The sequence below is a fragment of the Lactuca virosa genome, unplaced genomic scaffold (assembly GCF_052849685.1).
Source record: "Lactuca virosa cultivar CGN04683 unplaced genomic scaffold, Lactuca_virosa_CGN04683_v6 scaffold_205, whole genome shotgun sequence".
Classification (NCBI taxonomy): Eukaryota; Viridiplantae; Streptophyta; class Magnoliopsida; order Asterales; family Asteraceae; genus Lactuca; species Lactuca virosa.
In genome coordinates this window covers 30966-44527 of record NW_027629983.1, presented here as the reverse complement: position 1 = coordinate 44527, position 13562 = coordinate 30966, and the positions used below count along the sequence as shown (strand labels likewise).

General features: G+C 34.8%; 2 protein-coding genes and 1 pseudogene across 2 annotated transcripts; 1 reads left to right on the top strand and 2 right to left on the bottom strand.

The window, feature by feature from the left end:
• The first annotated feature begins 1012 nt into the window (after positions 1 to 1012).
• LOC145142388 (secreted RxLR effector protein 161 pseudogene) lies at positions 1013 to 1510 on the top strand (annotated as a pseudogene).
• A 1259-nt stretch (positions 1511 to 2769) lies between these two features.
• On the bottom strand, positions 2770 to 5796 carry LOC145142386 (14-3-3-like protein GF14 iota). The gene is made up of 7 exons (XM_079074771.1): positions 5537 to 5796; positions 4427 to 4733; positions 4224 to 4311; positions 3886 to 3995; positions 3659 to 3807; positions 3084 to 3133; positions 2770 to 3015 (listed from the first exon to the last, which is right to left on the bottom strand). The coding sequence occupies exons 1-7, from the start codon at positions 5607 to 5609 to the stop codon at positions 3001 to 3003; spliced, it is 792 nt and encodes a 263-aa protein (XP_078930897.1). The 5' UTR covers positions 5610 to 5796; the 3' UTR covers positions 2770 to 3000.
• A 4723-nt stretch (positions 5797 to 10519) lies between these two features.
• On the bottom strand, positions 10520 to 12512 carry LOC145142385 (isoflavone reductase homolog). Its single transcript, XM_079074770.1, has 4 exons — positions 12142 to 12512; positions 11808 to 12048; positions 11507 to 11710; positions 10520 to 10853 (listed from the first exon to the last, which is right to left on the bottom strand). Exons 1-4 carry the CDS (start codon positions 12469 to 12471, stop codon positions 10690 to 10692), a joined length of 939 nt encoding a protein of 312 aa, XP_078930896.1. The 5' UTR covers positions 12472 to 12512; the 3' UTR covers positions 10520 to 10689.
• Positions 12513 to 13562: the final 1050 nt, after the last annotated feature.

The following is a 13562-nucleotide window of genomic DNA, read 5'->3' as shown; positions in this document are numbered from 1 at the left end:
TTCTGGCAGCCCAACGACGAGCACAACAGTAGTAGACAACCCAATCTCAACACAACCTGATACGGACATCAGCGATCACGAGTCCGATGGCAATAACGAATTCGAAAATAACCCGGTACGTCGTTCTAATCGTGTTTCTGTTTTGCCGATTCGCCTCAACGATTATGAACTTAACATGAATGAATTGATGTTATCGTTTGACGAGGAACCAAAGGATGTTAAAGAAGCCATTGTGAAACCCGAATGGCTTAAGGCAATGAAAGATAAGATCGAGTCAATTGAAAGGAATAAAACTTGGAAGCTGGTGTCTCTTCCCAAGAATGTCAAACCCATCGAATTAAATTGGGTATATAAAATCAAAAGAAATGTGGACGGATCTATTTCTAGGTACAAAGCACGACTCGTAGCAAAAGGCTATGTACAAGAACACGACATTGATTTTGATGAAGTTTTCGCGCCGGTAGCCCGACTCGAGATGATTCGTTTATTGATCGCTCTCGCGGCCGGGAAGGGATGGAAAATTTACCACTTGGATGTAAAGACGACCTTCTTGCACGGTGAATTGAAAGAAGAAGTGTACGTACAACAACCCGAAGGTTTTGAGAAAAAAGGAGAAGAAGGAAAAGTGTACAAGCTCGTGAAAGCTTTATATGGCCTAAGACAAGCACCAAGGGCGTGGAACATTAAACTTGATGGCACTTTACGCAGAATGGGCTTTATACGATGTTTACAAGAAAATGTAGTGTACAAAAAGGTAGCAAAAGGCGAATACATCATAGTGGCTGTTTATGTTGATAATTTATTTGTGACTGGGACGTGCCAGGAAATTACAAACCAATTCAAGAGTATGATGTCCGCGAAGTTTGAAATGTCGGGCCTTGGATTATTAACTTATTATTTGGGGATCGAAGTTTCTCAACAAAAGGGGTTCGTGACAATTAAACAAGAGGGCTATGCAATGAAAATTTTAAAAGAAGTCGGGATGGAAGAATGAAGTGCTACACAATGTCCAATGGAACCAGGACTAAAATTATCGAAAGCCGAGAATGAACCAGAAGTTGAAGCCACACATTACAGAAGGATAGTTAGATGCTTACGTTACCTCCTTCACACTCGTCCGGACTTATCTTACTCGGTCGGGGTAGTAAGTCGTTATATGCAAAGTCCGAGAGAATCTCATGCGCGCGCGATCAAGCAAATTCTTCGTTACCTTCGTGGTACAATTTCGTTTGGAATTAAATATGAGAAGTGTGACGAGTTGAAACTTTTGGGTTATAGTGATAGTAGTCATAATGTAGACATGGATGATGGTCGGAGTACTACCGGTCACATTTTCTTTCTTGGTAAATCCCCTATTACGTGGTGCTCGCAAAAGCAAGAAACCGTTGATTTATCTTCATGTGAAGCCGAGTTCATGGCAGCTACTTCAGCAGCATGTCAAGCAATTTGGCTAAGGGAGTTGCTTGCGGAGGTGACCGGATTAGAGAAGCAAAAGGTGTTATTCGTATAGACAACAAGTCGGCGATCGCGTTGTCTAAAAATCCGATGTTTCACTGGAGGAGCAAACACATTCACACTCGTTTCCACTTCATTCGAGAGCGTGTGGAAAACGAGCAAGTTGAAGTCGAACACGTAGCGGGAAAAGAACAAATGGCGGATCCCCTAACAAAGGCCTTAGCGCGAGTAAGGTTCAGTGAAATGAGATCGTTGCTCGGTGTGTGCGAGGTGCCGTCTCAACCATTCAGGGGGTGATTGTTGGCGAATTGGTTGTTCGGCCATGGGCTTTTAGCTGCGGGTCAACCCATCGGTGTTTTGGAGTGTTGTCCAAGATACGTGATATATGGAAGTTTCCTTTTCTATGAATAGATGATAGAATAGGAATTGTAATCCAATAAGTTTTCTATTCTATATATGTATGCGTCTGATCATGTATAGAGTAGAGGTCAACTATTAGAGTTTTGTGATACTGAATTTCTCTAATATAATCAAAGTGTTAGTTTGATTAATAGACTTCTTTTACTTTTCATATGACATAAACAAAAAATTAAAGAAACGATAGGTAGGAATGGTTGTTGTTTGCTACCAGTCAATGAAGAAACTGGTAGATTTTTTTATTTTATTATTATTATTTTTTTTGAGCAGCTAAGAAACTGGTAGATATTGATACCACAGAGAGCTTTTTGTAAAGATGTTAAGACTTGTCAGCTATTACTCAATGAAGCAACTCGTAGTTTTTTCACGAATGCCTATGTGCAAAAATCAATTCATAATTGACTTCCAAACTTTTCAATATGATAACGAGGGAAATTTTGTAACACTTCCTTTCATAACCTATGTGATATTGTTTCATTAAGCCATGTAAGTCTACTGTTTCATTATTGCTTATAGTTTTACCCTTTTTTAGCCTCATAGCCAGACTTGGATTGGATTGCTTGTTAATTGATGTTTATTAGGTTGTTATGGTTTTGATACTGTTGATAAACACCTTTGAGTGTTTGAATGAAACAAAATGAAAAATGCTTATCGGCTTAAATAAACAATTTTTTTTTAATAAATTGTTTCCTTCTAACTTATTTGAAAGTGCTTACTACATGTGGAAACCAATTTACCATTTTACCCCTATATTAAACAATATGGATCACATTCTCTTTTTCCTTTTTTTCTGCCATTTACATGCATACCAATTTACTTATTAACCACGTATAAACAATAATTGTCTAACACTAAAAAACAACTTATCAGTTTATTGCATTTTGGCAATGAGTAACCTAATCCAAATACTCTTTTTTTTTTTTCTTAAACAGACTTTTAACAACTTGGAAAGATAGGCAACAGAGCCTGTTAAATTTAATAACAAGACCATAACACATTAGGGGCCAAAATCTCTTTTATGAGAGGTACTAAGATTAACAAAAGGAAGGAACTCTAATGAAAAGATTGACTGATTCCATTTGGTAAAAGCTTAAGTAGTTGAGAAGCCTATTGTCTATTTTTCTCCCATCACTGTTTTTTCTCCTGCAAGAGTTAGTTAATTTCAGATAATGAGTAGTTGTTATTACAAACTAAAATCAAGTCCTACCTACCTCTGTTTCAGCTGATTTAGATTCTTCCCCTTTTGGGTGGTTTTCATCACCTGAACACAGAATCATTTATAACTTAGTAATTAAATATTATTAATGTATATTTAATATTTTCATATAACAATCGTTGTTTATATATAAAATATATTTATGATTAATTACTTTTAATGTAGATATAAATATATTTTTCTATAAATGATTAATATACTATTGTAAATATAAATATTATTATAACTTTATAATGTATAACTGTTAATAGAAATATACTTATATTTATAAAATAATTTAATAAATAGATATAAACAATATATAATATAAATAATTACTTTCAACAATTGGAAGTGTGTTTGGTTGTGATGCACTTAGGGTGCATTTGTTATATGGACTATACAGGCTTTCTAGGCTATTTTCGATGATGAGGGCATTTACGTCTTTTACACAGACAGACAGGAAGGCGAGAGCGAGTGTTTTACCCACATTTTGGGTGGGAAAGAAAATTGCAATTTTTGTCTCATTGGCATTAGTCAAAGTCAAACAGTCAAATGTGAAATATGGGAGAAGAGAGGGGTATGAAGTACCTCCATCTTCGGGCAAATCAGAGGTCCAAAGAGTGAGGTTATCTCTCAAGAGCTGCATGATCAAGGTGCTGTCCTTGTAAGATTCTTCACTTAATGAGTCCAGCTCAGCAATTGCCTCATCAAAAGCTTGTTTAGCCAAATGGCATGCCCTGAAAAGAAGTTTATTAACATCAACTTCATGTAAACTTAATTCTTCAATAATTAAATTACATAAGGATTTAATTTACCTTTCGGGAGAATTCATAATTTCATAATAAAACACTGAGAAATTGAGAGCAAGGCCTAGCCGAATTGGGTGGGTTGAAGGAAGATCTGAATTTGCAGCAGCAGAAGCAGCCTACACCCATATAATAATAGAGAAAATAAATCATAAACAAGTAAAAATGGGGGAGTGATATTCCTTCCGGAATGGAATAGTCTAGTCCATTCCATCAGGCAACACAAGTAAGTTTCTTTTCATTCCTATGAAATGAAACAGAAACATTCCATTCCTTCCTTGATTCCATCATACCAAACACTACCAAAGAGTAAAAGTGCCTCTATATATGGAGAGAAGAAAACGTGCCTCATAGCCCTTCAATGACATTTCAGAAGCATCCTTCCTCTCTTGGTCTGTCTTGAACTCTGCAAGGTACCTGAAGTAGTCACCTTTCCTGTATCCACATGAATAAAATCAAATAAGAAACCTAAATCTAGAAAATAGGCGATAAATTTAATTCCAGATATGTGATATGATAATATGAAAATATAAATGCATTAATGGCTTACATCTTGTAGTAGAAAACAGTAGCTTCTCCTGATCCAGATGAGGGTATGAGATGCTTATCAATGATCTCAAGAATGTCACTGCAAATTTTAGCAAGTTCATCTTCAACCTTTTTGCGATAGCCCTTGATCAGGTTCACATTGCTTTCATTCCCTTTTGATTCCTCTTTTTGTTCAATTGATGACATGATACGCCAAGATGCCCTTCTTGCACCAATCACATTCTTGTATCCAACTGAAAGTAGGTTGCGCTCTTCAACGGTAAGTTCAACATTAAGTTTTGCAACGCTCTTCATACTTTCAACCATCTCTGCAACAACAAATCCAGTCATCATTATAAGTTATAACCATGATACATGCATATAATTAGGCTTCATCTATTATGCCTTTCTTATACAAAAATTTCAGTACAACATGCTACAGTTAAATGGATCAGAACAAACATTCCAAATTGATCTAAGGACAGAATTGATATATAATATTATAAATTATGCGTATAGTGAGACAGCCACGGAAGAAAATGGAATTGGGATGAAATCATATGCGCGAATAAAAATACACTCATACATACAAGATCAACACTGGAAATTGATAGCAAATAATCTACCCCCTTCTAACACCAAATTTCAATTGATATCTTTTGTATATATAGCATGCACAAAGTGATGATGATGTTCTTACAGTATGCACACAGATGCAGATTGTAGACTGAAAAACATTCGAAGATCCACATCATGACACCAATGTACGTTACAAAAACCACATACGAAATCAACTGATGAAACTATAACTCCTTTTTCGCATCACTTTTCAATTGATATCCATCCACTTACAGCATGCATACTAATCGATACGGTATTCCAATCAATTAACAACGAATCCGTCTCACACAACAAATGCACGTTAAAAACACACACTCGCTCATCCAAAATCAATAGACCAATTATGCCGATACCAAACCGCAAACCAAAATTTCAGTTGATATCGATCCGTTGTACCTCATACATTTAACATTCGTAATCAAACTAACAACAGAAGATCCATCTCAGAATGAAAAATTCACATAAACAATACACACACTAGCGCATCTTAATCAATAGATGGAATTGATACCTTCGTAACGCTCGGCTTGTTCGGCGAGCTTCGCCATGTAAACATGAGTTTCTCTCTCCTTTTCGTTGGACATTTTGTTGAGTGATTCTGCAAGTAAAATCGATCGATTGAATCACAATTCACAAAATACAGTTGATGATCTTAGAGAGGAGGTTATTAGGGAAGAAGTGGTATAATAGTGAATCTGGACCCTCGGGTTGGTTTGAAGAAATGGGGGAGAATAGCGCGCAAATCGTGTGGTCTTTTCATGAGATCGGGACCCATTCTGTCGGGGTGTTGTACTTTCTATTTATGTACATTTTGCCCCCCTTTTATAGAAAAATGTTTATTTGACACTATACTAAAGTTTTTAAAATTGATATTTTTCTATTCTTGATATTTCCTATCTATATGTACATTATGTATTCTAAGTTCTTTAAAAAATGCAACGTGTTTTGGAGATTGATTGTGATACACAAATCTTTACAACATTGTCGTATTACAAGATAACAAGATAGTTCAAATATCAAACAATATTGTCATATTTTTTAATTTTAAACAGTTGGTTAGTGGTAAAGAGTTAGTATCATCAAGTAAGTAGAAATTGCTAACGTCCGAAATAGATCTGTAACCATCAATCTAAGAGACAACGCCTCTATCAAGTTAGTAGAAATCGCTGACGCCTAAAATAAATCCGTGACCATGCGTACGCCCAGCATACGCTGAAGCCTCTGCGATCCGGATGTCGATCCGAATGCGTACGCCCAGCTTACTCGGCTAGGGTCAAGAACCGCTAATCTTCCAAATGTCATAAATTCTTCATTCTAAGTCTGATTTTGTCGTTCTTTATATCCACGAGAAGGTAACGAGAAGCTCTACACTTCTATCAACTCTCATTTGCCTTAAAACTTTCTGAACTTAAACCCAAACTTCATAAAGTCCCGAACTGATACTTACCGATATGCCCTTGGGCTCCAACACAAACCGAACACTCGGTCCCTCAACCTACATTATTCATCACCAAATGGGTCTAAACCTCTCTTTCCCAAGGCCTGAAGCCTTACGATACTTGATCCTCGGGTCACGGTACTGAATTATGGAACGACCAAAAACAGGGTGTTACAATGGATGATGGGGTATGAGCCGCCCCAAACAACAAATGGTGGGATGTCAAGTCCATCAAGCAAATTACACCATTTGTTTGCAAATAAAACGTAATATAATGGTAAAAAGGGGTATCGATCCTCGGGGAAATGGTTGTATTCAATCACCAATGCAATCCAATAGAACTAGTGTAAATAAACTAAATAACTACAATTAAACTAAAGGGGGGGGGGTGTTATGATTGCTTGAAAACTAAAAGACTTGAATAACTAGAAAACTTGCAATTAAGCAAGGTGAATAGATGCTCAAATATTGGACAGAATTGGTTAACTAAGGCAATTCAACACAATGAACATTTGTGTGTTTATCATTAGGATTCAACATGAAACTTATCATTCATCCCAAATTGTTTATAGCAATCATGAAGCATGATATGTCAAGATTCCTCATAAGTAGTATAGAGGTTGGGGAAGCCCACAACACACCTTCTTAATCAAAATCAAAGATCCAATTGAAGCAATTGAACCCAAGAAGTTGATTAGCCTTAAGAATGAAGGAATCTCCAATTCTTAGAGGATGTCAATGCTTACATATCCATAAAGGAGCTATGATTCATAAGCTAGAGATGATTTCTACCATCATAAAGCTCTTGTTCTAAGTAAATTCAATGATTCAATACTAAACCAAAGAAATAAACCAACAATTGCTCATTCAAGTACCAAGCTCAAGATCAAAGTATTAAACAAGCATAAGAAATATGAACTAGAACCATAAACATAAGATAAATGATAAATAAACATGAAGCCTTCAAAAACCCACAAACATTCAAAGGTTTTAGCCAAAGTTAACCAAAATAGAGAGTTTAGCCAATCATGGCAATAGAATAACAATCACAAAAGTCTAATTGCATAAAGAACTACCAATAACTTGAAAAGATGAAAAGAAATGTGTCTCAAGCTCAAAAATCGCCTTCTTCTGGTCTCCAATGGTGTAAAATCGAAGTCATAGCTGATAGATCCAATCCCCCAAGGTAATGGCAAGCCAAATGACCAAAATGCTCAAAATTGGACAGTTGCGCGGGTACCCGCGCGACGGAGATTCCACCCGCGTAAGTGCTGCTGGAATGCTATTGGCTCATTTTTCCTCCACTAACCATCCGACTACCAAATATTCCCTTGGTCCCCTCCATATCACACATGATTCAAATTAACCAATCATCTTCTAGCTTCAAATATGGATGCTCCAAGCCCAAAATAACAATTCATGATCCATCTTCACAAGCCCACTTCATCCAAGTCTTTAACTTTTCAAGCACAAATCTCCTTTTATGGATCCGCAAAGCCCAATAATGCCTCGAAAGCCCACAAAGCCCATTTCCAAACTAATCCATAACCGCAACAAGCTCCAAAACCCTACAAAATACCCCATGCAAAATAGAAAGTCCCCGATACGATCCATGATAAAGAAAATAAAGAATATACAATGCAATACTAATAAAAAGAGCTAAAAATACTAAAATAAACTAATAAAAAAAAGGAAATAAAATAAGCTATCAACAAACGTGGACAATTTTTCCATAATGTGACCAGGTTGGTGACAACGATGACATAATTCTATCTCCAGGGTGCAATCTTGGCGAACATGGCCCTTCTGCCTGCACCTGCCGCATTTGAACTTGCAGCGCACAGGCTCGTGGGTCCCTCCACCCTTAGCGAAAATTGTGTGGTCCCTGTGGCCTCCAGTACTTGGCATGGCAACATCAAGCTTCTTAGATGTTGTTAGCAGAGTCAGGTCATGAGTCTGCTTCCTCTTTCCTAGCTGCTTCTCCAAACCGAGCTCCCGCTCCTAAGTCACATTCTAGACCATTCAGATTATTATCTATAGGTTCCACGTACATATTTTTGGAACTAAATTTTGAGTCAAAAATTTTTATTAAGAATTTCACAATGTTACAAATTACCTTCAAGTTCTATTTAAAAAAATGGCACAAATAAGCAACTCTAAATTTCAATTATTCTAGATTGGTGATCGTTCCAATTATTGGACAAGTTTTCATATATTTTTGTTCACCCTACAATCGATATATATCTATATAGGTAGGCTTATTGTATATATATCGAGTTGTACTTTTCCGCAAATTTGGTGATGCTAGAAAGGCTATCGAGTCAGATTGATATGAGAGGTTCGGGTCAACACTAAGTGAATTGATTCCTACACTGGTTTTAGAGTAATAAAAACCAAATTACAAATGGAGAGCAACCGTCAAATGAGAGATCACACAACTTTTGTGATAAGAGTGTACACTTAAAAAAAGCTCCAAGGGAGCCCATCTATTTGCTTTCTCCATACTATAGAGATTTTTCATTGTATGTATTTTCCATTGAGGACTGTGATTAACCTTCCCTCCTTACTCACCCAAAGGAGTTGTTATGGGTTGTGGTTTATGGTTCCAATAACAACCGGATGAAAAATTCTATGGATAACAACAAGATCAACTCAGACCATGTTGACTGACCTTGACCAGGTTATATGACTCCGACCATTCTTTTTATTTTTATTATAGTTCATCCCAAGTTCATTCTAGTTTTGTCTTACTTGAGGACAAGTAAGGTTCAAGCTTGGTTATTTGATAGTTTCATTTTATTTACTTCTTTTTATAGTTTATTTTAGAATATTTCATTCATAATTTAGTTAATCGTCATGCATATTTTCCTTTTTTTATTTTCCATCTATATCGGGAACTTTCTAGTTTTTGAGCTTTATTGCAGATATTTAGAGAAATGGAGCAGAGCATGGAGGGAGATTCAAAAGACAAACGGAGTTTGATCGGATGATCGAGATTGTCGAGGCTTATCAAAGAGATTTGGATTGAAGATTAATACCATTAGAGCTTACTTTTAAGACTATATGGAAGAAACTTGAGCTTGGTGGATTAGAAGATGGAATCACAAGGGCTAAGAAATTGATGGATCTTTGGATGATTTTTTCGTTATGAAACTCTTAGGCTTTTATCTACTTTTTTTGGGCTATATGGTATTGCATTTGGGCTTCTAAAATTAGTCAAAGAAGTCAAAACTAGAAGACAAAGAAGACCAAAGAGGAAAGGGAGACAAGCAAAACTACTCTCGATCAGCACAACTTACGAGGCCATGTGAGAATAGACACTGCAACTCACACGGCCGCTTGGCTCCTGCAGGGACAATTTCAGATTTTCATATTTAGTTACTCTTTAAGGGTAGTTTGGCGGGAACTTTTGGGGCATTTTTAGATCAGATCTTTGGGGCTTTTCTATGTACTTTTGGATCTCTAGAAAGTGGGAAGAACTTGAAGAACATATCATATTTTCATCTAGATTCTTTGGTGAATGTTTGGTATTTTTAAACTCTTATCATTTTTTTAAACTTAGCCATGTTGGACTATGTTAATCTTAGTTGACCATGGTTCAACTCCTTGAATGTTTGGTTGGTGTTGAAGAACTCCATGAACTTGTTCTTGAATCTTTATAAAAGTGTTTTCCATTTTAACATCTTCTTTCTACTTATATATCTTTATTCATGAGTTTAGATGTATATGTAGTGATTAGTTGGCTAATTTCTTAATTAAGTAATGGATCTTCAAATAAGCAAGCAACAAATGATTCGTGTGTTAGTTTTCACTTCACACAATCATAAAAATATTTTCTCAAACATGGTAGTGAAAACATTTGACTCCTCTTGGATTTGATGACTTTTTGGTTCTTAATGCTAGTTAACTTTCACTAATTACATGCTTAATGGAAATTGTGGCTTTAAGTAAGGACATATGTTATGAGCTTCTCTAGCTATTTTAATAAGTAAGAAAAGTCTAAGTAATCTCAAGCTTCTTGGATTACTATAGCCAAATTAATATTTATGACAAATATTGCACATTGGATTCTAATGATGTATTAACCAAATGTTTATCTGGTACAACATAGTTCATTTATAATTAAAATACACCGGAATCATTTATAGAAAGACTTAACCAACAACATGCGAGATATATGAACTTATTGTCATAGACACACATATACTAAGCTCTTTTGGCATCAATTATAGATATCGTTGTAGATATTCATCCATACGAGTGTATCTCACCTCCGGATAAAGATTAGAAGCTTCTTCTCCATGTTCTCCAATTTCGAAGTTCATCAAACAACCATCATAGAAAATTTGATAGATACGTTCAAATCCTGCTTTATAAGCATGGTCCAAATCTACAAAATATATTTCAACACAACAAAACATCATTTTTGTTGAGTTTTCAATTTTTTTAAAAATAAATATACCCATAACAAAATGTTGTCAAACAATGTCATATTTGTTGAAAAATAAGATAATAGTTCCTTTTATATATATATATATATATATATATATATATATATATATATATATATATATATATATATATATATATATATATACACCGTATATTAATAATGAATTTATGTATTGAAATTTGGCTGTTTTTATGGATTTTTATGATGTATTCATTGCTAATTATTAATTATCATGTGTTTAGAGTGTTTTTGTTTTTAAAGATGGTTGATTTGGCATCCCATTTAACCCGTGAACCCAATTGACTTGAAACCTAACTTGACCAATTTAGATATTCGGATTACTCATGTGATAACATGTATGAGTTTAGGATTAGCCTTAGTTAATCAAGTTTTGTTTGAGTTGGAATGTGAAGTTCAATGGTATTGAATATATGTGTTTTTTTTAGAAAATATATTCCATTAAATCCTTAAAAATTTGATAAAGTTATATGAAAAAATAAAATATATTAATGTGAGATTCCATTAAATTCTATAGAATTTAATGTATTCTGCATATGGTCTACTAGGTCATAGCCTATATATATACGAACCTTTCATGGAAGCAAGGAAATCTTGAGCGGAAATGTGCACTTTTTGTAGTGTTTTGTCGGTGAGTTTCTCCCATTTCTCAACCAACTGGTTGTGCGTAAGGATGTTTTCATGTGGTCGAAGATACAACGTCTTGTTCAACGTACGAGGATCGTCTACACTCTTAACCGTGTACGTTGCAACATCATCTTCATCCATAAAAACAACTGCATTTTAAACAAGTTAATCAAAACATAAATAACAAAACCCATATATATCTCCTTACAATATACAAATCGACATAAATCATAATTCATATCACACCTTTTTGATTTCCATCACCATAGATAGACACTCGGTTCTTTGGTGGGACAAGGGTGTTTGTTTGGGAGAGGTTGCCAACAAAGTAACCCCCCAAACAATTTGCAGAAATATATGTATATGGTATTTTAGCATCTTCAATGGCTTTTCGTACTATCATCTTGTCTTCAAACGTCTCCTTTCCATATTCAACCCTATGTTCCATTCGTGAAGGGTCTATTCCAAACTCCGATGGCAAAAACCGCTGTTTCAATATCATATATTTATCAAACTATATATACATGACTTTAAAAGTCAAGAGAATGAAGTGATGATCAGATAAATATTCTGCACAAACCTTGATGTTCCCAGCTTCATTAATGGCGTCAACAAGCTTAAGTTGAAGAAGAATGTTATGTGAACGGAATTGCACTCCTGACATGGTGCATATCACGACATCAACTTCTTTAACGGCATTCACGAGAGACTGATGATCGGAGAATGAACCTTCAACTAATCGAGCTCCTTGTTGCCTAAATGATAGCAACGTCTGAAGCTTTTCAACTTCGTAACCTATTTCTCGACGCATAAGGACAAAAGTCGGGTGACCTTGAGCCAAACTTGCCTTCACAATCCTCTTACCGATGTACCCTGTGCCACCCACGACCAGAATCTTACTCTTCGACATTTTCAAGGTTTTTTTTTTTTTTTTTGAAATGTCGTTGGTTTACTTTTTGTGAGGTTAAAGAGAATATCGCATATTTATAGAGAGAGAAGATAAGCTAAAGCTTGGATGGTGGATGCTGATGTCATCATACTCACGTGCATCGAAATGGTCATTTCAAGTAATGATGATAATTAAAAATAATATAATAGAAAAGGCATAACAGAATTTTGAAAATTAAAAGATATTTAAGATCCTCGTTTCTATTATGTTATTTTAAAATATAAATTATTTTATTCTTTCATAGTTCTTCAAGCTTTTTATAATATAGTAATTAGTTTCTTAAACTGATTAAATACTAAAAGAAAATATTAAATTGAATTAATCGAGATTATATTTTAGATTGTTTGTCAAGTTTGGACTTCTCGAGTTCTAGAATTTTGTGTTTCAATGCCCACGATTCCAAGCATCGTTCAATAATAGTTTTTAAAGTTTTTGTTATAATTACCATTCCTTTCCATTCATTTTATGGTAATTAATTCTATTATGTTTACGCGAGTAATTAACTATTGAGATCATATTTTGACAGCCATATATGAACATAAGACGGAACCATAACAAAATGACAGGATCACCACACATGATTTCCGACAATGCACATTGGAAAAATTGTATTACAGCAGAAAATTTCTCAAAATTTTTACTATCATGTTGGAAAATTTAAGGGATATCGCAGACTATCGCAACAAATTGGGTCTACCCTTGATGCCAAGTATACAAAGAAAGAAACCTACAAATCCTTTGGATGGTGTATCTTATTAATTCGGATAATCTTTAGAAAGTTCAAATTTATGTTTAAATAATATTGATATGAACGATTATGCTAAATATTGATACTTATATGAAATATTGATCTTAATCACAAAAATAAAAGATATCTCACATTATAAGTTTATAACCATCATTCACCAAAATAGCATAATATGACAAAATTGTTTTCAAATAAAAAGGTTCTTTTAGAAATGAATTTGAAATTTCGAATACAGTTCGGTAATAAGATGCTTCAAACTGGACTTTGGTTTTCGAAATATGTTTTCACTAACTTAAAGTAATTT

What these genes read in the sequence shown, in the direction of transcription:
- LOC145142386 (XM_079074771.1), bottom strand. Translation starts at nt 5,609, where the DNA reads ATGTCCAACGAAAAGGAGAGAGAAACTCATGTTTACATGGCGAAGCTC. An exon ending in ACAAGCCGAGCGTTACGAAG is followed by an intron (nt 4,734 to 5,536) that starts GTATCAATTCCA and finishes TTGTTGTTGCAG; the next exon opens with AGATGGTTGAAAGTATGAAG. An exon ending in ATTATGAATTCTCCCGAAAG is followed by an intron (nt 3,808 to 3,885) that starts GTAAATTAAATC and finishes ACTTCTTTTCAG; the next exon opens with GGCATGCCATTTGGCTAAAC.
- LOC145142385 (XM_079074770.1), bottom strand. Translation starts at nt 12,471, where the DNA reads ATGTCGAAGAGTAAGATTCTGGTCGTGGGTGGCACAGGGTACATCGGT. An exon ending in TGGTGATGGAAATCAAAAAG is followed by an intron (nt 11,711 to 11,807) that starts GTGTGATATGAA and finishes TTTAAAATGCAG; the next exon opens with TTGTTTTTATGGATGAAGAT. An exon ending in TTTCCTTGCTTCCATGAAAG is followed by an intron (nt 10,854 to 11,506) that starts GTTCGTATATAT and finishes TATATTTTGTAG; the next exon opens with ATTTGGACCATGCTTATAAA.